Source organism: Mus pahari, chromosome 2 (assembly GCF_900095145.1).
Source record: "Mus pahari chromosome 2, PAHARI_EIJ_v1.1, whole genome shotgun sequence".
Taxonomy (NCBI): Eukaryota; Metazoa; Chordata; class Mammalia; order Rodentia; family Muridae; genus Mus; species Mus pahari.
Window position 1 is genome coordinate 44,283,331 of NC_034591.1, and position 26,676 is coordinate 44,310,006.

The 26,676-nt window shown below is 40.3% G+C and overlaps 1 protein-coding gene across 1 annotated transcript in view; it reads right to left on the reverse strand.

Annotated features, from left to right (window-relative positions):
- Iqub (IQ motif and ubiquitin domain containing) overlaps positions 1-26,676 on the reverse strand; it is a 57,625-nt gene that overhangs the window by 23,998 nt on the left and 6,951 nt on the right. The window contains exons 3-8 of the mRNA XM_021191394.1: positions 25,061-25,195; positions 22,611-22,772; positions 22,356-22,528; positions 21,563-21,718; positions 17,214-17,424; positions 5,719-5,894 (exon numbers count right to left, since the gene is read on the reverse strand). Of these exons, the coding sequence (XP_021047053.1) occupies positions 5,719-5,894; positions 17,214-17,424; positions 21,563-21,718; positions 22,356-22,528; positions 22,611-22,772; positions 25,061-25,195 (1,013 nt within the window). The remainder of the gene's footprint in view (positions 1-5,718; positions 5,895-17,213; positions 17,425-21,562; positions 21,719-22,355; positions 22,529-22,610; positions 22,773-25,060; positions 25,196-26,676) is intronic.

The window sequence follows — 26,676 nt, forward strand, 5'->3', positions numbered from 1 at the left end:
GCAGGACAGACTGGAGGGTGGGGAGATGACAAAGGCTTTCGAAGCAGCAGGCCTCCCCAGGAGAAGAAAAAATGGCTGCACTGGGAGAATAGCTCCTTTCTTCTTCCTGAATTAATTCTCAGGTCCCCAAGGGTACAAATGAAGCATAAAGTTAAGCCCCCCAAAAGTCACTGGGTAGTGATCAACTTTTCTTTTATACAGCAACAGGGTTTTATTCATCCACAATGACCCCCTGTTAAATGCACAGCTGAGAGAGAGAGAGAGAGAGAGAGAGAGAGAGAGAGAGAGAGAGAGAGAGAAAGGCAGATGCATTTTCTATCCCATTAGCTAGCTGTTGGCCACCTGAGCATGGAGAAAAAGCATGTACACAGCACAGCTCACAGAAATTGTAGGTTTCTTAAGCTTGTGACTGTGAGAAATGATGTATGAAAGAAAAAAGGGGGGGCGGGGATGAACAGCCTCAACTCTAGGGATGAGCTCTTGCAGAAATGCAAATGATGTCTTCATATAGTTTGCTAAAATGCACCCAAAACATTAAAACCAGAAGGCAACTGCTGACCTTCCGTTTAGATGTCATGACTTGAATTCCCTTAAGTCAGTATATCTGTCAGTTCTAAATGTCTGATAACCTGCAGAAATCAATGTTCCATGTGGTAAATTACAAGTTAATGTTTTCAAAAATCCTGAGTGAACTTTTTTATCATTATTAAGAATTAGAACTGTAGGGACCATTTATTCAATTTCTAGATTTCACCAACAAAAGCATGTCCGTCACTATTCAGAGAAATCATATGTTCAGTATAAGATTTTTAAAGAATGTGGTTTCACCAGTACAGGGGAACGCCAGGGCCAAGAAGTGGGAGTGGGTGGGTAGGGGAGCAGGGAGGGGGGGAGGGTATAGGGAACTTTCAGAATAGCATTTGAAATGTAAATAAAGAAAATATCTAATTTAAAAAAAAAAGGTGCCGGGCATGGTGGCGCATGCCTTTAATCCCAGCACTTGGGAGGCAGAGGCAGGCGGATTTCTGAGTTCGAGGCCAGCCTGGTCTACAGAGTGAGTTCCAGGACAGCCAGGACTACCCAGAGAAACCCTGTCTCGAAAAACCAAAAAAAAAAAAAAAAAGGTGGGGAAAAAAAAAAGAATGTGGTTTCAATAAATCCCACAGTTGTTGGAGTAAATGCGTTTAAACTGAAACTAAATATAGATGTTTATTCTCCTAAGTTATTCCTAAATGATAACAAAAGTAAAATATTGCTTTAAATATCTTTACAGTGCTGCTGCTGAGAAATGTAGCATTGTGACTCTGCTTGTTTGTTACATTTAGCATCTAAGATAAAGTGACTGTGACCTTGACTGTGACCTTGACTGTGACCTTGACTGACTTCTGGGATTAACTGTAAGCTGTTTCATCAGCAATTTAAAGAGTCCTGTACAACAGTGCGTTGCTTCAACATTTAGGGAATGAACTGCAACTCCTTGATTTTAGTGACAAGGGCAGGCATGAGCATGAGGATGCACAGAACGGACAGACATGGAGAACGTACCCAGCATAAGTAATTCCTACTGAAGCCTCCAGCATCCACCTTTTTATCTAGATATTTAGTACAGCTTTGTATACAAAAACATACTTTAGATGACCCTGTGTTAGAGTGGTGTCAAGGGTGTCACCTTGACTAGTTCAGAATACAAGAACACTAGGTCAGTTGTTGCTCTGCTTTTCCCTGACCTTACAACCTTACACACACACACACAAGCACTTGGTATTTAATGTTTTATTTTTCTTAATAGTAAAGTCAAATGAACACCCTCCCTGCCTTCCAGCTGTCTCCTCAGTCTACTTCCCAGGGCAACATTCAAATTCTCTCTCCACTGTCCCAGCCTTCCCACCATGCCCCTGTTACAGGGCAGATCTCTGTTCATTCAGAGTCGCTCAAGCCTTGGATTCCACTTCTTATGAAGTAATTAGAATTCATAACCAGATCTTCCTCATAGAAATTCTTTTCAACAATATCTCTCCATCGTGTCTTTACTTTGGATGAGATTCATGTAAGAATTTTCTTAGCATGTCATACTTCATGAGAAAGGATGATGATATCAATCAACTCTAGAGTCCATTTCATATTTGGGCTTTGCTCCACTGATGGACTTTACACATATATAATTTCAAACACTGCTTAGAGGCATGTAAAGCACCTAGTTGTACAGCAGGTGCAAGATAAGCACCTTGTTGAGACTATAAACTTAGTTCAAATTATGATTGTGAGAAATATTGTCCAAGTTGCCCTATTGCCGTGAAGAGCTACTGTGGCCAAGGTAACCCTTATAAAAGCAAGCGTGTCGTTGTAGGTTTACTTCGTTTCCGAGATCTCAGTCCTTCATCACCATGGTTGGCAGTGTGGTAGCAGGCATGAAAGGCATGATGCTGGAAAAGTGCCTGAGAGCTACCCTGATCTTCAAGCAGAGAGGCAGAGAGACTGGGCCTAGCATGGGCTTTTTAAAACCCAAAGCCCATGACACACTTTCCCCAATGAGGTCATACCTCCTAATCCTTCTAATCATATCAAAGANTTCCACTCCCTGATGACTCCTGATGATCCAAATATGTGAGCCTATGGGGCCACTGTTACCCAAACTATCCCAAATATGTCTTTTCTAGAATGATAATATTTGAGAATTTTAATAATGGCAGTTACATGACTTNTTCTATATTTGGAATATGAAATCCATACCATTGTTGTCTGTCCATATTTTCCTGTNCTCCTCCATAAACAAGCATTGATAATCTTTGTAAAGAATGTGNAAGGGTATGAGGACATAGAGATAAAACATATCTCTTACCTTAAGAATATCATAATTGGCCAGATGTGTGTGCTCCACAAGCAAAGGCAATTGGATGTCTGCGACTTTGAGGTCAGCCTGGTCTACACAATGAAGTGCAAGGCCATCCCAAGGCTACATAGTAAGACCCTGTCTTAAAAGAAAAATCTCAAAAGTCTATCACAAGCTACAGATTTTGAAGGGCTATCCTAACCTATTTATTAAGTAAATAAAACATTAAATACAAAACGTGTGTGTGTGTGTATGTGAGTGAGTGAAAGGTTATAAGGGCATATTATGATATATTACATACAATAAAATTAGGCTATGATCCCCTTTCAAGATTTTTCTTTAGAGACAGGGTCTTAATATGTAGCCTTGTTTGACCTACACCTCATTGTGTAGACCAGGTTACATTATATACAATAATAAATTACTGCATATAAAGTCAGAGAAGAGAATGAGTCCCATAAGAGCAATGAGTGCAATTTCAAGAAAAGGGGGTATTAACCCTTCCTTCCCTGGAAGAAGGGGAGCACTCATGCTCACTTGAAAGGGAAAGTACCTGACAACCAAGAGAAGTCAGAAAGAGGACGTCCTGAAGAAGACAAGTTTCACATAAGGATGGATGAGTGCTACCTGTCTTTCTTGCCCATTGGTACCCAGAAGCCTCCATCTCTTACAAATACCCCAGATGCATCAGGTGCATGCCTGATACAAAAGCATCACACAGAAGTGAGTCAGATGCAAAAGCATCAAAGTACATGGTCTTTCTGGAGACGAGCAAGCAACTGAGCATGACTGAGCAGAGTAGTGTAGTAGACAAAAAAAATTATGATGATAAGACAACAATGGGATGACGGGGCTGCACAGACAAGAGGTGATTAAAATCATAGCTCCCACAAGGAAATACAGAAGGACAGGATCCAGGTGTCCCTATGAAAATCTTCCCAGTAGTCATTTGGATGATGGAACAGAGCTCTGAGAACTTAAACTGGAATAATGACCTCATGTGGAAACAAAATAATCCAGATGAGTAGGATATCCAGAATCACTTAAATTTTGCTATTGTTACTAATTATAATGTAACTATCTGTACTTTACAATGGTCTTAGACAACCCCTGTGAAAGGGTTATTTGACCGCCAAAGGTGGTCACGAAGCACACGTTGAGAACTGCTGATGTAGAGCAAGTGAATAGATGCAGCACTCACAGAGAGAGGTTCCATGAGCTCTACAGAACAGGGCTCATACGAGGTCCCTAATGGAGGAGTTAAGGGAAGGACTGAAGAAGCTGAAGGGCTTTGCAGTCCCATAGGAAGAACAACAATATGAACCAACCAGACCCTTCCAGTGCTCCTAGGACTAAACCACCAACCAAAGAGTACACATGGAGGGACCCATGACTCCAGCTGCATATGTAGCAGAGGATGGCCTTGTCAGGCATTAATGGGAAGGGGGGTCCCTTGGTCCTGTGAAGGCTTGATGCCCAAGCATAGAGGAATGCTAGGTTGGTGAGGTGGGCGCATCCTCATAGAAGCAGGGGAAGAGGGTGGGATAGGGGATTTCGAAGGGGAAACTGGGAAGGGGCATAACATTTGAAATGTGAGTAAATAAAATAACCAATAAAAAGTTTAAAAACAAAAAGAACAGGGCTCATGTTCAGGTGAGGTGTATGCCTGGGGTCTCCAAAGGGCTGAAGACAGTAGGAATTAATTGGACGTGTGGTTTAGAAGTTCCTAAGGATCCAGTCTGGAGCCAGAACTAAAATCAAAGCCAGTTATAACCACATAGTCACATAGAAGATTCCCCTAACGAGATGACAGAAGGGCATTTAAAGGAATTAACAATGTAGTTTAAAAAAATATTCTAAGATGACAAGAGTCAGCGAATGAGAATTGTGACCAGTATGTATCACGGAAAAGTGTATCCTTTTCTTCTTCTTTCTGGATGGATGGATGGATGGATGGATGGATGGATGGATGGATGGATGGATGGACGGATGGATGGATTAGCTTTTAATTGTCTGGAAATATCAGACAATTAAAAATTTGTTACTGTGGAAACGGGCTTTCAGTATCAACAGGCAGTTTGACGATAAAGGGTAATTGGTTTATTTTTCCCCTTAATTGCACATTTTCTTTTTTTTTATTAGATACTTTCTTTATTTTCATTTCAAATGCTATCCCGAAAGTTCCCTGTACCCTTCCCCTGTCCTGCTCCCCTACCCACCCACTCCCACTTCTTGGCCCTGGTGTTCCCCTGTGCTGGGGCATATAAAGTTTGCAAGACCTAGGAACCTCTCTTCCCAATAATGGCCGACTAGGCCATCTTCTGCTACATATGCAGCTAGAGACTCGAGCTCTGGGGGTACTGGTTAGTTCACATTGTTGTTCCACCTAAAGGGTTGCAGACTCCTTCAGCTCCTTGGGTACTTTCTCTAGCTCCTCCATTGGGGGCCCTTTCCTGCCTTTCAATAATCGTATAGTCATTGGTCAGAAATGTTGAGTTAACTAGAACTATGGTGAGCTGAAGCATAAACACAGATCTCCAACTAACAACTATTGTGGCAACCACTAGGTGCCCCAGGCCCAGGCATTCAGGGACTTTACTACTTTGTGCACTATCAGAGTGTAAAACTCTCCAAATTCAAATAATCACTTCACCTTTTCCCCCATAACCAAATCCCCTGGGTCAGGAACATGAGACTCTCGTGTTCTCTGTTATTTGAGGGTATAGTTTGAATAGTCAGCTGTATTAAAAGAGCAAATATGTAGAGTTTGAAGAACTATCCAAATGTCAAAATTTTATGGAAGTTCTTGTGGTATAGGTCTCTCCTTTAGTTTATTATTCCTCATGGTTAAACTCAAAATACATTCCAGTTAAAATCACTTGACTAACCTTATCCAGAAAAGCTTGGATAGCGACATCCTGCCTCTCCATACGAGCAGCAGACCTATGTCTCCCGATGGAAGCAATCATCTGCGTCTCTTTTTCCAAAAGCTCACACAGAGCAGCCTTCCTTTCAGCTTCACTTGAATAATGGCAAATTTGGGTAACTTCTTCTTGCCGCCAGACTAGAGGAAATAGCAGGAAAGGTTCTTGAGTTGTCAAAATTTGCAGCTTTTTTCCCCAAGAAATTTATTTTTTTAAAAAAATTATGGCTGTGTGAGGATGTACATGTGAATATAGAGGCCCTTGGAGGCCAGATGTGTCTCATCTGGAGCCGAGACTACCAGTGACTATAAGCCACCTTATGTGAATCCTGGAAATCAAACACGGGTCGTTGCTCTATTTTAAAAGAATTGTGACTCAGGAGTATTAAGTATTCCTAACAGTTTTGCGTCTTCTACAATCAATGCTCTTCACTTACCTTTTCAGCTTCTACAAGTCTGAAGACTTCTTTTGACGTTCTCTAGTCTCTCTGCCTTTTCTCTATTACTTCTTATTTCAGTTTAGTATATGACTCTTTAAAGACCCAAAATTGTAGCTTTATACAGAACAGCTTATATTGCTTACCACATGTATTGTATCATGTTCTATTTCTTACAAAACCCCACATCACATCACCGAATTTTATACAGTAACTGCATTTACTTTGAAGTCAAACCAGTGTCTTACACGATAATACTCAGTTAAGGTATTTTAAAGCACGGTCACTATAAATAACGATGATGCTATGTGACTATATCACAAGACTATATAGTAAAATTCCCAAAGAAAACAATTTAGGAAACTCATTCTATCTAAATACTGATCACAAAGGAATTTCTACATCATACCTCAAATTTAAATCAAAAATTCTAGATGCAGATAGGTTCTTCATAAGGATTCTGCTCAAATCCTTACATAAAGTAAATGTGGGGAAGAAAACTCTTTTTCATTTCACATTTCAAAAATGTCAGGCTTACACTGACAGAAGGAAAATACCTTAGAAATTAAATTGCTCAATTGTACATTTGATCATGCATCCTCCTCTCAGTGACTTGGACAGGAATAATTTGCCTGCCACAGAACCAATTTCTTGAGCTACATGCCATCCCTTTGGGCGACTGAAGGTTGTATCGTGTCTCTCTTACATTTTCCCTTCTTGAGGCACAAACACTTTCACTTTAAATTGTACATTATGTGACACAATTTCTTCTCACATCTTGGTCAACCTTTCCTTGTTTCCTATCACACCACTCAAAGTACACTGTCAAATTCCTGTCAAGACAGAGACTTCTGCACAACCTTCCGAACATTCTCCTGACTGAAGTGACAAGAAATACGAAGGAGGGAGAAAGATAGAGATGTAAAGCAGGAATGAAAATAAGAAAAGAATTTGATATGTCAATGGCATGTACAATCCATGACATAATGAAGATTTATTTGGGTCAATAAACTGTCCCCAGAATCTGCAAGCACTGTTCTGAGGACTACAACAGTGTCATCTCACAAAGTGAGACTTGTAGAAGGAGGTGGTAAATCTCAGCTTACATGAGTGAAAGCTAGAGAAAAGACTGGACTTTAAAAGCATTTGATAGTGACCATCCCTTAAAAACCTAAAGAGTGTGTCAGATATTTTAAATTACAATTGAAAACAATGATAACTGTGTTGGTTTGTACAGGAATGAGAAAGAAAAGAGAGAGGGAGAGAGAGAGAGAGAGAGAGAGAGAGAGAGAGAGAATAGGAAATAGAGGGTAATAAGTTATGTTTAAATATGGGATGATCATATTTACATATTTCTGTTGCAGATTAAAACAATAATCTTGGAGATTTCTCCTAGTTATTTTTATTTATCTCCATGTGTGTGTGCTTGTCTTGTGTGTGTGCCTGTCTTTGTGTGTGTGCTACATGTATCCAGAGAGACCAGAAGAGGGTGACAAATCCCCTAGAGCTGGAGTTGCAGGTGGTTGTGGACCAGCCAACATAGGTGCCTCAAACCAAACTCAAGTCCTGTAGGAAAACAGCAGGCACCCTTCACCACTGAGCTGCCTTCCCAACAGCCAAAACAGAGGAATCTTGTGTGGGAACAAAGGCATGATACTCTCAGGAGGCATGCTTGAAACAAAATGACACCAAAATTGAAACATGGAAATCTGGCCAGGATAAACAACATGAAATCAGAAAATGCAACATTCATCCAGCGCCTGACATAAAAGAAAATTTTATGCACTGGCTATTGTGAATGTTTATATCAAAAGTCATGTGATCATGTTGCGTCCATCCCCAAGAAGGGAAACTACCAGTTACAAACATAGCTGTAGTAAGCAAGACAAAATGCAATTGGTTTATCTATAAGCTCTTCACACACAGAGCCTTGTTGAATCTCCTGACAAGCCAAAGGAGCTTGTGCTATCATCTCTTGCCTTGGTGAAAGGGAAACTGAGGTAAAGCGTGCTGTGTAACCTGCCCAAGGACACACAGCTAGAGAGTGGGCCAGGACACAAACTCAGGCAGTCTAGCTGTGTGGGATACACTCTTTTACCAAAAGCCACGATATCTTTTCTTTTGAAGATGCAACTTACCAATTGGCTTACAACAAAGAGCTCACTTCAGTGGTCAGCTAAGTCTTTCCCTCTTCATGGAAATACCATGTGAGTACAGTATCAGGATGATATTTCTAAGGAAGCTCTCAAAATCCATTAGGCTCACACAATCAAACCTATTCTTTCTCTGAAATTTAAAAAGCCTTTTCTTTTATATGGTTATTGTACCTACTTTCCTGTCACTTCTTTGTTGATAAAAAATATTCACCAATATGTCTGTAGTTATCATGTAAATGTAACTCTGTAAGATTCTATGGTGCATAAAGTGAAATGGCTCTACTTTGTTCTTCAAGGAATTAACACATTTACTGGTCTCTCTCTAATCAGATGGGTTGTTAAAAAATCAAAAAACAAAAAACAAACAAACAAACAAACCCAGAGTTTCTGCTTCTCTTTCCATTTATCATCATTTAATGCCAAGCATTTTTCACCATTGGGTTTTAGAGTTTGTTTGAATAGATACCTCTTGACAGAAGAGTCTATTTCTTGTTCTATAGACATAACCCAAGCATAAGTATTCCCTACTGTTGTGTTACAGGCATGGTTACTCTCTTGTAAAAGGTTGCGGAATACTTCAAAACGTATTTCATTTATATGAACTTACGTAGTTAAAAAGCATTCACTTTTTATTAAAGATTCAGATTTACTTTAATACTCAGGAGGAATTATTAAATAAGCATCAGAGACTTAAGTGTGGGTTTTGGCCTCCCAAGTATGCTATCATACTGTGTTTTGCAATCTTATGAGGATATTTCCTTGTCCTCTCATATTTCAAGTTGAAACCACCCATATCAGGTCAAGGATTGCTAGTCCAGCTCTTTGTAGGAATCTATCGTTTATCAGGAATACATTATTCAAACACTGTACAGCTTAAATCTATCCAGCAAGAGGATTTTGAAATGTAAAAGCTAAATTACCTTCAGCAAAAGGATTGTAAATTTGAGAACCAAACTATATTATCAAAGTCCAGGAAATCTATGATTGATGAGTTTGTTATTTGAAAGTAGCTTTACCAACCAGAATAACTTTAAGAAACATGACAAACCCCATCTACTGAAAGTCAGTAGATGAATAAAGGGAAATTGTTTTCTTGTAGAAATTACAACTGAGAATATTTATCTCACAGAATTACTAAGTTGCTCCCAGAAAAGAGAATAAAATCTGACTGGTATCAGGAAGCCCGTTGTATTTCCTGGTTTTACATTAAAACATCCAGAGCCTAATTAAATCTAGGTCATGCAGTTATTATCCAAACTAGCCTGGAAACGTGAAAAGGGGATATATTATTTTTCTATGTCAATACTTAAGACATGTTGAAATCTGGAAATACACAAGTATATTCAGACACACTTCCACACAGTATCAATTTTCAGGTTTTTGTTAGTTTATTGCTATGACATTTGAAATCAAGGTTGCCTATTGAGCTCATTAGAAATGAAAACAATAAGTCTGAATGGAGACTGAATGAAGGAAAGGCCATGCAGAGATGGGATCCATCCCATCTGCAGACACCAAACCCAGACACTATTGCTGATGCCAAGAAGGGCTTGCTGACAGGAGCCTGATATGATTGTTCTCTGAGAGGTTCTACCAGCACCTGACCAATATAGATGCAGATGCTCGAAGCCAACCGTCAGACTGAGCACGGGGACACCAATGGAAGAGATAGGGGAAGGACTGTTATTATGGAGTTGAAGGGGATTGAAACCCCATAGGAAGAACAATATTAACTGGACCACCTAGAGCTTCCAGAGACTAAACCGCCAACCAAGGAGTATACATGGAGGGACCCATGACTCCAGACACATATGTAGCAGAGAATGGCCTTATCTGACATCAGATAAGGAGGGGAGGTCCTTGGTCCTGTGGAGGTTTGATTCCCCCCTAGTGTAGAAAGATAGGCTGTGAAGCAGAAGTGGGTGAGTGGTTGGAGGAACACCCTCAACAGAGGCAAAGGGGAGGGAGGAGAGGGAGATGGGATGGGGGTGTTGTGGAGGGGTGATTGGCAAGGGGGATATCATTTGAAATGTAAACTGATAAAACAATTAATAATTTTTTTTAATTACAAGAAAAGCACTCCATTAGATGGTGAAACACATCCATACAGTGTGCCAACCACCAAAGAGTAGTAGAAAGTCACAGGGCAGAGCCCTCTGAGCTATAACAAGGTGGGAAGTGGGGGTTTGGGGGCGTCTTCCCCTTTGGTATGGCATACATGCCCTGAAGATGATGATGAGAACAGTCGGGAACACTGAAATGCTGTGCTCGTTTCCTGGACCTGACACAACAAAGCACACGCAGAACTTCATGTGTCAAGCAACAAAGTTCTGTTTCCCCGACAGCGCTGGAGACCATGAGCCTAAGGTTAAAACGCTGGCAGCCTTCTTTGCTCCTGAAGCCTCTCATTTTCTCCTATAATGCTCTGCACTATATTCTACCTATGTACTCATCAAATATTTTTATAGGTACACCAGTCCTTATTGTGTTAAGGCATGCTTATATATCTATTTTTTTCTTTATTTGGTCCTTTTGTTTTTTTAAACGGCACCAAATAAAACCACACTTGAGGTACAAAGAATTCGGATGTCAACATCAGAATTGGGGAGGAACATGATTTTAACTGATAAGGAAGACAGTAACTACAAATAATTTTGAGGAAAAACATATCAAAGGAACTGGTTAATTGGAATTGGTTGGTTGGTTAACTGGAAATAATAAAGTTGATTAGTCCCTTATTCTTAGACAAGTTAGGATGATTATGTTCCCTCTGAAACATCTTATTTGAACTTGTAATCTCTAGGAGAGAAATCCCAGGAGCTATAATAGTTTATCTCCCATGGCAGTTTATATACATCCATATTTTAAAATACTTAATATAAACTGGAAGGCCAAATGGCCTGAAAAGTGATAACGTACACCTCACAAAACCATCAAATGAGGAGCTAGAAAGAGAAAATGATAAATTAGATAAAGGTGGGTAAACTTAAACACACAGCAGTAAACAGGTGAACATCTAAATCAAATGGACCTTTAAAATAAGGACAAATACAGAAGAAAGATGCAAGATTGTCTCAATAACACATTAAATGTAAATTATTATCCATACATTCCAATGAAAAGGCATAGGTCATCTGATTACGTTTTAAAGATAATATCAAATGGAGACACAAAGATCAAACATCACAGAATACAGAAAGGCACATCATGCTACAGTGACCTAAAGTAAACTGAGCTGGACGTAGAGATGTACACTTGGAATCTTGACATGGGCAGGAGGATCACAAGTTCTAAGCTAGCTTACTTTACAAAGTGAGATGATCTGAACAGAAGAAAGCAGAAAGAGGGTGGGACTGGCTTGGGTAAGAGGAAAGGGGAAAGGGATGCAGGGAGAGAGGAGAGAAAGGGAAGGAGAGGAGGAGGGAGGGAAAAGAGGAATGTATTGATATCAGCCCAAGTTTATCATGGTAAAGAATATTATAAGAAATAATGAAATTCATAATGATAAAATTTCATTCTGTCATTAGACTATGTATTAATACATCACTCTAAGCATCTCTGCATCTAACAAGATGCTGACTTCATACAAAGTTGAAAAAAAATGAGTGTGAAAATTCACATGTGAACTTTTCTCCTCAAGGCACTGGTCTTAGTCTGGGTTTCCAGGAAATGACTAGGTAGTGAAACTCTCACTAATTAGATGAAGCTCTTATGAATCAGGCCTAAACAAGCAGTGCATGCTTGAATGTGTATTGTTTATAAGCTGCACAGCCTATAGTACTTTGCTTTTAGTAGCCGACAGAGAGTGAGGCATTGACAAAGATATGAGGACAACACTGTGTCTTCAACAAATATAGAGAGAACAAGTGGATGCTTGAGACCAAAGCATTTAAAAATTACCTTCAACTTGCATGAGGTATAACTCATGTATTATTTCATAATGAATTATATCTCTAAACATAAAACATAAAACTATAAAATTTTAGAGGAAAACACAGAAGGAAAGCGATGTGACTCCATGTTTAAAGAATTTTTAGATATAACACTAAGTACATGATCTGTATAAAAACAAATTGATAAAATAAACTTTATCAAAGGTGAAGACCTTCATTCGCTCTAGCAAAGACACCACTAGAAGAATGAAAGGCACGCTGTTATGAAGTGGCTATTCGCCCGGGTACAAAAACAATGACAGACAAAAAAATTAACATCTCCAAGTACAATCTCGGGGACTAGTTATCACAGTTACCTATGGCCTAAGTGACCTGAGCAGCTAGGTGCATCACAAAAAAAAAAAAAAAAAAAAGTCCTACCACCCTGAGTGAGGACTCCCAGAGATGGGAAGTCCCCTGCAGGGATGGAAAGTTTGATACACTATAGGAGCCTCCTCCTCTGCCCCAGCGACTGTTAAGTGATTATAATACACTGCTTATAGGGCCTCAGGGAGGAGCTACAGAATTTAAGTTCCTGGTGAGTTTTGTGAGCTTCCTGAGCCCTCCTGCTACAGTATCAGGACTATTTTGATCCAGAGGAAACAGCTATACAACAGAGGTAAAAGGTGTGAAGGACAGAGCCCACAGAGGAGGTTTGGAGAAAGGATAGATGCCTCTGGAGCTCGGCTCTCCTAACCTCTCATCTTCAGGCTGTTTCTCTTTGCCCAGTGTTTAGGAGAAGGGTGAGAATGCGCATTCTTGCTTAGCTTAGAAGAGCCCCTCTTCTTCCAACCTGATAGATATTCCTGCTGACTAGCCTGGAGCACTTTAGCTAAACCTCCTTGTTCTCCAAGTCTACTGGCCCAGAGAGCGATGCCTAAGCTCCAGGTAAACTGCTTCTAAGGGTGCTGGCAGTTAGAGTTGAGCCTCTTACTGACAAAATCTTATTATTACTCCAATTGCCCATTGAACAAGACAAGGAAGACTCTCTCCTGTGTGGTTTCATAGACAGCTGTGGGCTTCTGCTCAAAATATCCTGGGAGTCGTATACAAGCAATGTTCTCTTCCAGATCCCTAGCATCCTGCATCGTGTGCAGGCAGACACCAACCTTCCAGGACAAGGGTTACCACCAAGTCCCCTGTTTTCTTCAAACCAAAGGAGCTTATTTCAAAGACACCCCCCCCCAGAGGGCTCCCTTGAAATACCTCTCACAGTCCTCTTAGAAACGACTTCAAAGTAATGACGCACTTTTAAGAAATAAAAAAAAAAAAAAACAAAAAAAAACATTTTTTACTAGCTTCGTCTTATCTTTCCTTCCCTTTTTTATTTCTTTGATCTTATTGAGTGGTCCATGGGCCAAGGATTAGTTGTCAATTTATTTCTTCTATAAAGCCCTTATGAGGGAAACAGAATGTCTTACACTGACTCTTATATGCTGATAGCCCATCTCTCAGGCTGTAGAAATGTAGATGAAATCCTGAATCACATAGAGCAACACCGTCAGAACTCACACTATAATATGGAAGTTTAAAAGACAGGTGTAAGCATTCATTCTGAATAATTCTACTTTTATAAAAATTGAAAAGGCACAAGACAAGCCCTGGTACTCCTGGCCCTCCTGAGAAACCTGATGCTCAGGGGCTGGCTAGTGGGGGTGTGGCCATGCTCCACTGAGTGTGTGGGCTGCACAAACTGCACTCATTCTGAGCGGAAGCGAGTCTTTCTTCCTTTGCGGGGAGTGGTAATGAGGATGGGGGGGGGGCAGACCTGGGAGGAAAATGAGTGTAATCAGAGTGCATTGTGTGAAATTCCAAAGTAATCAGTAAAAAATATTATGTTGAAAATAAAAACAGAATACAGGTACTCAAGCCTTACTGCTATAAAAAGGATACAAACATCGACATCAGCTGGAGACAACCTTGTCTGATATATATTAGATGATAATGTTTACCATCTTAAATAAATATCATTTTGCTTTTTATTTCTGAGGAAAGACTGTCTTTAAAAAGAAAACACCAATGACTTGTGATCCAAGATCGACAATCAGCAAACGGGACCTCATAAAATTGCAAAGCTTCTGTAAGGCAAAGGACACTGTCAATAAGTCAAAAAGACAACCAACAGATTGGAAAAAGATCTTTTCCAATCCTAACTCTGATAGAGGTCTAATATTCAGTATATACAAATAACTCAAGAAGTTAGACTCCAGAAAAAAAAACAAACAAATAACCCTATTAAAATGGAGTACAGAGCTAAACAAAGAATTCTCAACTGAGGAATATTGAATGGCTGATAAGCACCTAAAGAAATGTTCAGCATCCTTGGTCATCAGAGAAATGAAAATCAAAGCAACCCTGAGATTCCACCTCACAACAGTCAGAATGGCTAAGATCAAAAATTGAGATGACAGCAGATGCTGGTGAGGATGCGGAGAAAGGGGAACACTCCTCCATTGATGGTGGGATTGCAAGCTGGTAAAACCACTCTGGAAATTATTTTGGCAGTTCCTCAGAAAATTGGACATAGTACTACCTGAGGACCCAGCTATACCACTTCTGGGTGTATACCCAAAAGATGCTCCAACATGTAACAAGGACACGTGCTCCACTATGTTCATAGTAGCCTTATTTATAATAGCCAGAAGTTGGAAAGAACCCAGATATCCCTCAACAGAGGAATGGATACAGAAAATGTGGTACATTTACACAATGGAGTACTACTTAGCTATTAAAAACAATGATTTCATGAAATTCTTAGGCAAATGGATGGAACTAGAAAATATCATCCTGAGTGAGGTAACCCAGTCACAAAAGAACACACATGGTATGCACTCACTGGTAAGTGGAAGCTAGCCCCAAATCTCGGAATACTCAAGATACAATTCACAGACCACATGACGCTCAAGAAGAAGACCAAACTGTGGATACTTCAGTCTTTCTTAGAAGGGGGAACAAAATACCCATGGGAGGAGATACAGAGACAAAGTGTGGATCAGAGACTGAAGGAAAGGCCAATCAGTGACTGCCCCACCTGGGGATCCATCCCATATACAAATACCAAACACAGACACTATTGTGGATGCCAAGAAGAGCTTGCTGACAGCAGCCTGATATACCTGTCTCTTGAGAGGCTCTGCCAGAGCCTGACAAATACAGAGGCAGATGCTCTCAGCCAACCATTGGACTGAGGACAGGATCCCCAACAGAGGAGTTAGAGAAAGGACTGAAGGAGCTGAAGGAGCTGAAGGAGTTTGCAGCCCCATAGGAGGAATAACAATATCAACCAACCAGAACCCCTAGAGCTCCCAGGGACTAAACCACCAATCGAAGAGTGCATGGAGCGACCCATGGCTCCAACTGCATATATAGCAGAAGATGGCCTTGTCGGGCATCAATGGGAAGAGATGACCTTGGTCCTTGGAAGGCTCGATGCCCCAGTGTAGGGGAATGCTAGGGTGGGGAGGCAGGGTGGGTGGGGGAACACCCTCATAGAAGCATTGGGAGGGGGTGGTATAGTTGGTTTCTTGGGGGAAACCGAGAAAGAGGATAACATTTGAAATGTAAATAAATAAAATATCCAATTTAAAAATAAAAATAAATAAAATAAGAAAATGTTTAGGCAAAGGCAGGTGGATTTCTGAGTTCGAGGCCAGCCTGGTCTACAGAGTGAGTTCCAGGACAGCCAGGGCTATACAGAGAAACCCTGTCTCGAAAAACCAAAATAAATAAATAAATAAATAAAATAAGAAAATGTTTAGGCAAAGGCAGGTGGATTTCTGAGTTCGAGGCCAGCCTGGTCTACAGAGTGAGTTCCAGGACAGCCAGAGCTACACAGAGAAACCCTGTCTCAAAAAAACAAAAAAAAACTTTGGATTTATGAATTGCAGTTGAAACCATGCAATTATTACTATGAGCCACAAGAGGGCAGCAGTTACAAGGCACAGTTAGAGAAGTGGCATGAAAATCTTGTATTAAATTGAATAGTGGCAAGAAACACTGATCATGTAGACAGATATTGAATAATACCCACAATTCATTTACTTTTTCAAAATATTTTCATTCATAATTCTAATGTGTAAAAATTGACAAATTTCCTAGGTAAGAATTTTCTATTTTCATTTTTTCTATACAATTCTTATATAGTCATGTATAAAACAGGTTAAGATTAGTCACTACAGAAAGGGAACTCACGTATGTATTTCCATAAGTGTTATATTCTGTGTTTTTCACTCTATTGGATAAGATTTAACTGAAATTGTGTATTCTATTCAGAGTTAGGGAAACAGGTTTGCAAGAAGTGAGTGATTTGTATTATATAAGACAGAATTTGGTATTTTCTGATATTTTCACAAATGTCCATCAACGTGACAAAATAATAGTGACATCTTTGGTTAACTCAGATATGATTTGAAACATTATTCTCATAGATTCCTACTATAATAGAACATTAATCTTATGATTATAGGATTTTTTTAAAAAACTACCAAGTTTCTCTACTGAATCAACAATTTAAGAATTGATTCTTGAGCTAGAGAGATTGCTCAGTGGTTAAGAGCACTGACTGCTCCTTCCAGAGGTCCTGTGTTCAATTCCCAGGAACCACATGATGGTTTACAACCATCTGTAATGTATGTGTGCACATATATATGCATATAAATATAAATATATGTGCACATACATATGTATATAAATATAAGTATGTAAATACACACATACATGCATATAGATACACACATACATGTGTATAGATACACACATACATGTGTATAGATACACACATACATGTGTATAGATACACACATACATGTGTATAGATACATACATACATGTGTATGTAATTTTACAGATTTTCCTATCAGAGATCCCTACAACAACAGTGTCTTTCTTTTGTTCCCATCAAGCCTGCTTGAGCTGTAAGGCGCCTGTGGCACTTACGTTCCAGAGCATTGTAAAGGAGCTCAAAGTCTTCAGTTGTTTTAGGGTTGTGCCTCCGGTAATAGTCCATTCGTATCCATTCTTCCTTCTCTTGTATCTTCAGGAGTTCTTGCTCTTCTTCCCACTCCAGCCTTAATTTCTTTTGTTTTCTTAAGCTGTCTACATAACGTTTAGCGTGCCACCGCCTGTAGGCAGTCTGTATCACTATTACCTGTGTTTAAGGCAAACGGAAATAGAAGTTGTCCCTGGCTTGTTGATCATAGCATAAAGATAGGTAGAAAGGATTGTGTCCGCTCAAACTCTACAACAAAACAATACTGGCTTTATTTCTTTCTGAGATATTATTATGCACACTAATATAAAACTATGAATGATGAGCCACTATTTTTGGCTTTGAATCCTAGCCATACATTACTCTAAGACTATTTGTATGTGTGTAAGAGCACAGACTCTAGAGAGAAAGTCAATGTAAATCTCCTGCTTTTCCTCCCTGTCTGGCTTTGCATGAGGAACCACCTATTGTCTCTACAATAGCAATAGGCATGGAAAGTGTTCAGCTCAAGGGTTGTTCAGTAAACATTACAGCAGTTGGAAATCTTCAATATCTGTAGCTTAGAGAGTGGCGATGAGTTTAAATACGTATTTACAATAGGATTGCATTTTCTAAACACATGGCAAGGAGGTTAGAGACTCTGTTAGACCATTATTTTATTTGAAAGCATGAAGGAAATTTTTCCGCTGTGTAGACCTGGCCTTGTGTAGACATGCACTAGATATAGTCTACCCAGTAGAGTCTCCATGGTCTCCCTGAACATGAAACCAGGTGATTTTTTTTTCCCCACAATTACTTGATATTATAAGAGATGCCACCTGGGTCACAAGGAAAAATTAACATGGGTGGCCAAGAGGGGAAATATTCTGTTTTAATTTCTCTAACCACATCAGAACTTCCTTTGAGTATATACCAAAGAATAATTGATCATTTTTAGAGAGCCAATAAAAGAGAAGGCCCCTAATGGAACAGCAAGAGCGGTGTACCTTTGTGAAGAGAATCACTTGTAAAAGCAGTTAGCAGAGGATAGCCCAGCCTAACAGCATCGGTGGTTATCTGGAAACTTCCACCAGTGTGAATTCCCAGGTGCCACCCCTGAGGTGCTGAAGAACAAGTGACCAACACAGAAACAAGCTCTCCACTGGATTCTAAAGCTACGGTTTCCAAACCACTTTACTAACGTGAAACACAATAGAAGTAAGACCAAACTAGACATAGTGTCTTTAGAGTAAAGGGAAAGGTGTCAGTATAAAACAGCCAATATTAAAAGAACAAAGACATTTTAAACATAAAAATAAGTAAATAAATAGGATATGTATTAGCATGGGATGCTTTTGAATTTGTTAAAGGAATTAAGGCTGCAAAAAAAAAAAAACAAAAAAAACAAACAAACAAAAAAAAACGCTTTTTAAATACTACAAAAGCTTTCCTGTGCTTACATAAGAAACCAGGACAATGTCAATAGGCTGTATGGTTTGAGAGTCTATTGGGCAGCTTTGACCAACAACTCAAAAGAAGGCTTCTCATGTCTGGCATTGGAGTGGGGAATGGTTGTTCAGTGGTCTTCGACTTGGAGGAAGCATTATCAGTCCAGATTAGAAAATTTCATTAGAATTATAAATGTATATTTATACATAGAACTGCATGAATTATAGTTTTTAAGTAGTTAGCTAATAAAATGATTACTTGTGACTTTTCAGGCATTCATATTATTTCACCTGTCTCCTTCTCCTCTCTCCACCTTCCCTAGGGAGCCTTCTTTTTTATCTCTCTCCCCCTTTCACATCACTTTAGCCTTATACACCTCCTTACCCTCATCCTTCTCTACTTCACTCTCTCTCCCTCCAAAAGACTTCCCACTTTGCCATTTTCCTGATCAGATTAACAGTACTGTGATATTCCCCCAATCTATTGCTTCCCTTTTCTGTGATACTGGCAATGGTCCCATTTTACTCTCTGGGCTTCCGTAGTTACTGTAGGCTTTGTATTTCCACCTGATGGTTTGGAGCTAGGAGCCTCCAATGAAAGAGAGCATACAACATTTGTCTTTCTGAGTCTGAGTTACCTTACTCAGTATGATCTTTTCTAGTTGCTATCACCTTTGGTCATGATCAAGAGGTGGACAGTCGATCTCTGTTGCTGAAGAGACTATACACTTCTGAAACAGGATCCAGAGATCTCTGAGTTGGAACTCACTGAATGCTGTCTCCCTGTGGGCTAGCTTTCATGGTATCAGAAGGTACCATGCAAGCTTCCAAAGGAGGGAAGTTACTATAAATCCCACCCAGATATGGCATCTGTGAATCACATCAATGGCAGGCATAGTATGGTAACATCAAGAGTGCAATAATGGCACACACACACACACACACACACACACACACACACATACACACACAATGGCAGCTCTATAATAGGAGTTAAGACCTTCTCAACATGACCATGTCTGATACAGGAAACCTAGCTAACTATGCAGTGCTGGTGAAGACACAGCTATTGAAGGAGAATCTACAAGTAATGCATTGCTAAGCCTCCTCCGTTCCCTAAACTTCTAAAGTTCATGGGCTTCCTTCCCCCGCAGATGCCCATTCTTATAACCCCACTATTTCTGCTATGCACTCTCGTGCTCGGGCCTCTCTTTGTCTCCATACCTTGCTCTTCTCTCTGCCTCTCTGCACTGTTCCTGCTTCAGCCTTGGCCAGGTCCAGTCTCCTGACCATGTTCGGTCCACTCCCTTCTCTCCCTCCTCTCTGCACTCTTCCAGATGCCTATGTTCTTTTCTCCCTCATATCTATGATAAACACCTTGCCCTTAATCATGTCTTGTAGCACTCATGTAGTCAATTTATATACCTAGGGAAAAGTCCAAAAGGCTTTAACATCAAGAACTATAGGCAACTGAGGAAAGCTGGGAGCAAGGGAAGTGGTTTTCCCCGGGGGGGGGGAAATAAAGCATACAAACTGGTTGTCCAGTGATGAATGGTCAGCTCTAAAAATAAAATACACATAACTAGCAGTATTATACAGACTCACACACACACACACACACACACACACACACACACACTCACACACACATATATAACAATTAGTGAAAAAAGAGGTCATGAATTTGAAGGAAAGTAGGAAGAGGTATATGGGAAGGTTTGGAGGGAGGAAAGGGAAAGGAGAAATGTAATTATATTGCAATCTCAAAAATAAAAATTAAAAAGAAAAAAAGCGCAAGGGCTGGCAATCTAATGGCACTGATGAAGTCAGACAAAAAAAAAAAAAAAAAAAGCAAGATTCTTTCTCCTGAGGACTCGCTGCACCTTCAAGATGTCTCGCTGCAACCCCTCTCTTCGAATGACTGCTGTTCCCTTCCTCACCGAGAGACTTTGTTCTCTCTCTAAAATCACAAACTGTCGAGAACTTCACTGTTGGAACTGACATCAGTGAGAAGGCGGTGCCCGGGCCCTGCCCGGAAGATCTAACACTCCTTAACAAAGAAACACAGTCTTGGTGTATAACCGAGGCGCTGCGCTGATCTTCAGAGAGGGGACACATCTCACAACGCTCCTCACTTTGCTCCGGAGGAAGCTGGACCTTTGTCCATGCTGCAGTTGATGCTGGCCCGTTTCCAAACAGCTTTGTCGTGCGCTGACAAAGCCAAGAGATACAGCCAGGTTAGTGAGCTAGCCCAGAGTTGGCTCTGGTAGAGTTCCCATGGGAGAGCAGAGTTAACAGGCTTGAGGTTTTTTGAATTCCATGTTAACTTCTGAATATCTTGGTCTGATTAGGATAGAAAAGAGCCTGGCATGAGAGAGAGAGAAGAGAGAGAGAGAGAGAGAGAGAGAGAGAGAGAGAGAGAGAGTCTACTTTCAGGTCATTTTTACTCACACCCAAATGATGGTAGATGATAGATATACTATTGTAATTTATCTGTAAAAGATCAATTAGGTTGGAAATGGTGAAAAAAGATAAATTATCCAAACAATAAAAAAATTGAAGAGATTATATATTTATTAGAGAATACAAACTGCTTTGTCCTCATGTGACTAGAATGGCATAAAGGTAAGGGACAGAAGTGTTGAGAAGTCTCATAATGGCAAGAGGCTACACGAGAGCATCTGAGGAGATTCCTTAGGGAACAGAAAGAATTGGTAAAATTTTTAATTCTGGTTATCTCTGTAGAGGGATTCTCAGCATGGCTGTCTTTAGTAGCAGTGGAATGCAACTCACACTTATGCTTAAATACACAGAGAACAGCTGGCACAGGCTTCTACCTTTTAGTAAGTGTCCCCAATGAACACTCTTACCGCATTCAACCGTCGAGCGTGGTATTCTGCTGCTGAGAAGTAATTTCCTGGCTTGAGCAGTTTATCGGTCATGTTTGATACATACACGCCGATTTTAGTCATCTGAGTGGAGGTGGTATTCATAGTTTGTTGTAGCTTTTTTCTCTGAAAAACTGTCTAAAATGAAAACATTAAGAATAAGCACCTACTACGTGACTTCTATAGTAAAGGAAATCTTACAAGCATCGGCAAGTGGAGCGTGACTATTTTAGTTGTCATTATTTATATGGGGAGTGGACGGCATCCTGAGTGCGTGTCTATCACTGTCATGAGCACGGCTCTGGTAAGGACCCCAGTGCCTCCGATCCTGGGACCGGTCAGGCTTTCTCAGGTCAGCCTCAGAGTGACAGCAAAGCCTTCATCACAGTGAGGAAGCTGACAGTGTGTGAAGAGAATATCATTCCCAGCTTCCTCCTCTCTGATGGCTACAGTCTGAAACTGTCCCCTAGACACCCGCTAAGAGCTGAGCCGCCTCCTTATTCAGCTGTCTATAATAAGCAAACCTCTGCCTTCCACAGTAGATTCCATATCCAGTGGTATATAATAACTGTACCGAGTCTCTGGGCCACTGGTACGTCTCTATCAGAGCACATGACTCAACATATCCCAGCTTTCCCATCGTCTCTTCATTACCTGTCACCTCAGTGAGGTCAGTCCCAAAGCTGTGCAGATTGGGGCACAGTTAAAGAGAAATTCGAGGGGATCATCCAGTATATTATTGCCACACACATAAATAGAAAAATAAAAATATTACCTGAGTATCCCTACAGAACAGATTGTCTTTTTCAGGAATCTTTCTAGGTACAGTTTGTGTTCCAGCGTTGTGATATTCTAGTCCTGTTATTTTATGTCTAAATCCACCAAGAAATGGCTTGTGGAAGTCAGATTTTATGATCTCAACCGCTACCTCCTCATAGCGATCGATGCCTAAGGAATTAAAGTCAAGGCTGAAGGAAAGTTTGACAAGGGCATACCAAAACACGTGGTCTAACAGACAGTAAGGACTCACCGGTCTGAATGGTGACCGTTATGATCTGGGAGCCCTCACTCAAGCCCTCTATTCTTCTGACTGGATATTGGTCGGGAAGTGTGGAGAACACCTCCACTTGAACAATTTCTTGTGGTTTGATTCCATATTGTATTAGAGACTCATTATTCCCAACAATGATCCCTAAGAAAAATGAAAACGTTACGGTGTTTTATGGCAAAGAGATAGAAATTTCTGTTTATTCTTTATTTTAAACTGAGAAAGTTATATATGTTTAAATTTGTAACAAAGGATATTTCAATCAACATATGCCCATGTTGTGAAATGGTTAAAGAAAGCTAACAAACAAATTACTCACGTACTTACCTTCTTTGGTGAGAACACTTCAATTTCACTGTATTAGTAATTTTCAAGCATATAATGCATGCATGCTATTAGCTATAGTCACCATTATATGCAGTGATCAACCAGATGTTCCTATGTTAAGGAAATGGAAAATAACAAAGCTGCCTGTAGGAACACATGTCAGTAAATCACTTAATGTAATGATTTCTACCTCATGCTATAATATTCATACAGACAAGTCCACAAGGCAGAACCTATACCTAAAAACAATTTAATAGATTTTATAAATAACTGGAAAATAAATAGATTGAAATTTCAATTACCTTGCTCTATATTACAACTTACTGAAGCATCGTGCTATCATAAATATGTATATGGTTGCAAATTAATAAAAAAAGAAGTGTAAAGGAATTTTAATCCAGCAACATGGCTGCTCTGGCAAGGGATCACATGTAAAGACTTGGTCTGTGTGATCCAGACAGAATGGCACACCTAGACACACATTGCCTCAGTCCTCAGTCCTGTGTTCTTCTCCAGAGCGGGCACGGACTTTGGAGCTTGAACTACAGCCCTCATGCTGGAATAAAGCAAGCACCTGTTTTGAAGGATGCTTGGTTGGCAAGGAATCTCACATTTCTCAGCATGGTGCCAACACACACTTGGTACCCAGTGGTTACTACAATGGTAACTATAAAGAAGAATGGTTGGTCATAAAACGCTAAGAATTGAGCCCCTTCGGAGTCTCTAGTCTCTCCTGGAGCTCTGCATTCTTTATGGCCTCCAATTTTAAACTTCATGTTTGAATAAATGTCCCATATTTAAACTTTCTCTTTGATGTCATACAGTTCAACCTCTGCCACTTACTAGCACACTGATGGTATAGAGGTTCCCTGAGTTTACTTTCCAGTGAGTTAGCAACAGTATCTCCCTCAAGAGGGTTGTTGTGTAAATCAATGATGAAATCATTGGAATCTTTTAAAGAAGTGCTAACATGCTTAAGGACTCAACATGCCAGCCTTTGTGATCACCATTAGTCACCACTTTTGTTGATAGTCACTGGACAGCTCAGCTCCACCCACCTGGCTGTTTGAATACTTCAATACACCTTAACGTTTGCAGTTCATTCGCTCTTGTAGGGTTTAAAGCTTTTGAGTGCATTTTATTCACTTATGTAATTCAGTGTGTGTGTGTGTGTGTGTGTGTGTGTGTGTGTGTGTGTGTGTGCATATCATGGCACAGGAGTGATAGTGGACAGCTTGAAGGAGTAGGTTCTCTCCTTCCACCATGGGGTCCCAGGGATAGAACTCAAGTTGCGAGGTTTAAAGTATCTTGACCTGCTGTGCCATCATTCCACCCCCAGGCTCTTAAAAATTAATTTAGAACTAAACTTATTCTTTGGAAACTATCTTTATAAGTCAATACACAAAAGCTATTTTACTATAAACATTAGGATCGGTTCCTGTGTGTCCTACATAACTATATCAGTTATGCTAACCTGACAGAGTACCACAGTTACAAACACCCTATCTGGTTACAACCTAAGGCTGAGTGACTTAGCAGACACTCTCAGCAACATCTGCAAAATGTACGTAATTGGGAGAACTACCTTACTGCATAGGAAACTCAGAAACCGTCTTTATTTACACTTTCTGGGTTCTTCTTCATCACCCATTTTTGTTCAATCTCATTTCCCCTCCACCCATGCAAAATTTCTTGCCACTTTCCTAAAGTACCAAGTTCCCCCACCCCTTTGGGACTTATTCCAATAGTTACCGCCTTTAGTGACTGAAACAGTCTATAGCTGTCCAGGTTCCTTCCTCTGTAAACTTCAGGTTTAGGAGGCTGCTGCGGTGAGAGCGCCTCCATGGTACATTGACACCCCATGCACTCCTTCCTTGCTAGTCTGTAAACTACTTGAGGACATGATTCTGAGAATGCTCAGTTATATCCGAAGGATACAGAATAAAACATATATTCATGAAAGTGTGTTAAATGAACTTTAACATGCTACCACAATATAACATGGAAACAGTAAATATTAAGATAGTTTTACAATCAAAGATCTTGGGTGAATTACAAGTTAAAACCAGAACTATCTTGATAAAATCATTAGCCTTCAAACTTACCTTCATGTGTTATTTGCAATACATAATGTGGGATACGTAATAAGTGTGCAAAGTGTTCCTTGAGGAATCTAAATGGAGCATCAACTCTAACAGGCATTATAATTTCCTGGCCTACAGGAATAAGTACAATTTTTACTGTAAACAAAAAAGAGAAAAAAAATCACCATCAAATACAGTAAGGATCAGCAACTTATATCTAGAGAATTGGGTAACAGTACACAGAATATTATCATTATTATTATTATTATTATTATTATCATCATCATCATCATCATTATTATCATTTCACTCACTATGTGTTTGCTATAAATCAAGAATTACTGAAATATCCAAAATGGCACCAAAAACGCACATGGAGAAACTAAATTGAGAGCTACTGAGCTCTGTCTGGCTCACCTCACCTCCTCGCCCTGCTCCTTATGAAGACACAGCAGTTAAGGATTATCTGAGCTGCCTTCTCTATATTTCAGAGCTATTATTTCATAAAAATAAACTGCTGTTGTTGAGGTGGAATAGAAAGACGGGGGAAACCGTAGGGACGTGAGAGGGAAAAAGGAGCCCCTCACCCATCAACCCATCAGATTGCCACTGCTCTCTGAGGAGAAGCAAGGATTCCGGCACAATTGCAACTGCTTACAGCCTTTCTCCCAGCTTGGCCTTTTGCCTTCAGTCCCCTAGGAATCTCACCAGAAAGCCCATTATACAAAGAATGGACATATATTGAGTCCCATTATGTAATCCTACTGAATCCTGATTCTACTTGATCAGACTATGTCATTCCATCCAGTGCCTCTCTAAAGCCATCCTATAATCTCACTGATCAAAAGAGAGAAAAGGAAATAGATGTTCCTTAGCAACCTTTTGAGGTGTTGCTTGAAAACCACAAATGGTTTTCATATACAGGCAGTGGTGAGACAATTAATTAGGACTTTATTCCTGGAGCCCACACTCTCAGGTGTAGCTTGGTTTCACCCTGAGGGTCTCTCTTTCACCTAACCTTCATGCTTAAAGCCTGTAGTAAAATACCTTTAATAAAGTTTCCATCTCTACACCACCTTGGCTCGTTCTGAAACTGCTTTCTGGGTTGAAGTTACAAATCCTAGCTTGGCTTAAGTTGAGTGAGGTCATTAACAGATTGAGGGGACCCGTCCTGAGCTCAGGATGACACTTGTGGAGCTCTCTGGGTCCCTTCCCCGCTGACACTTTCCTGCTGTGACATCAGATCCCATGTTCTTTTTGTCCTAGGGATTTACTGGCAAAGAAGAAAAGGAGCCACCAAACGACTGCCCCTGATCCCCCGACACCCTTATCAGGTAATGACAACACCTACATAAGATTCACATGGTGCTTTGCTCCAGTGCACTGCCGAGGAGAGGGCGGCCTGGAGAAGGGACTCAGCTTCGGGCTCCAGTCTGCACTGTCAAGAGTGTGGACCACAGAAGCTACACAGCTTCAGGACAGAAAGAAGCAACCTAAATTCTGGGACAGACTCTATTACGGGCTCCAGAATTTTGGGCACCTTCCTCGCCAGAGGAAAGGTGGCGACCAGTGAGGGCTCTGTCTGCCAGAGCAGGTGAGAGAGTCATATTGTGTCCAGAGTCCCTCAGTGGCTAGAC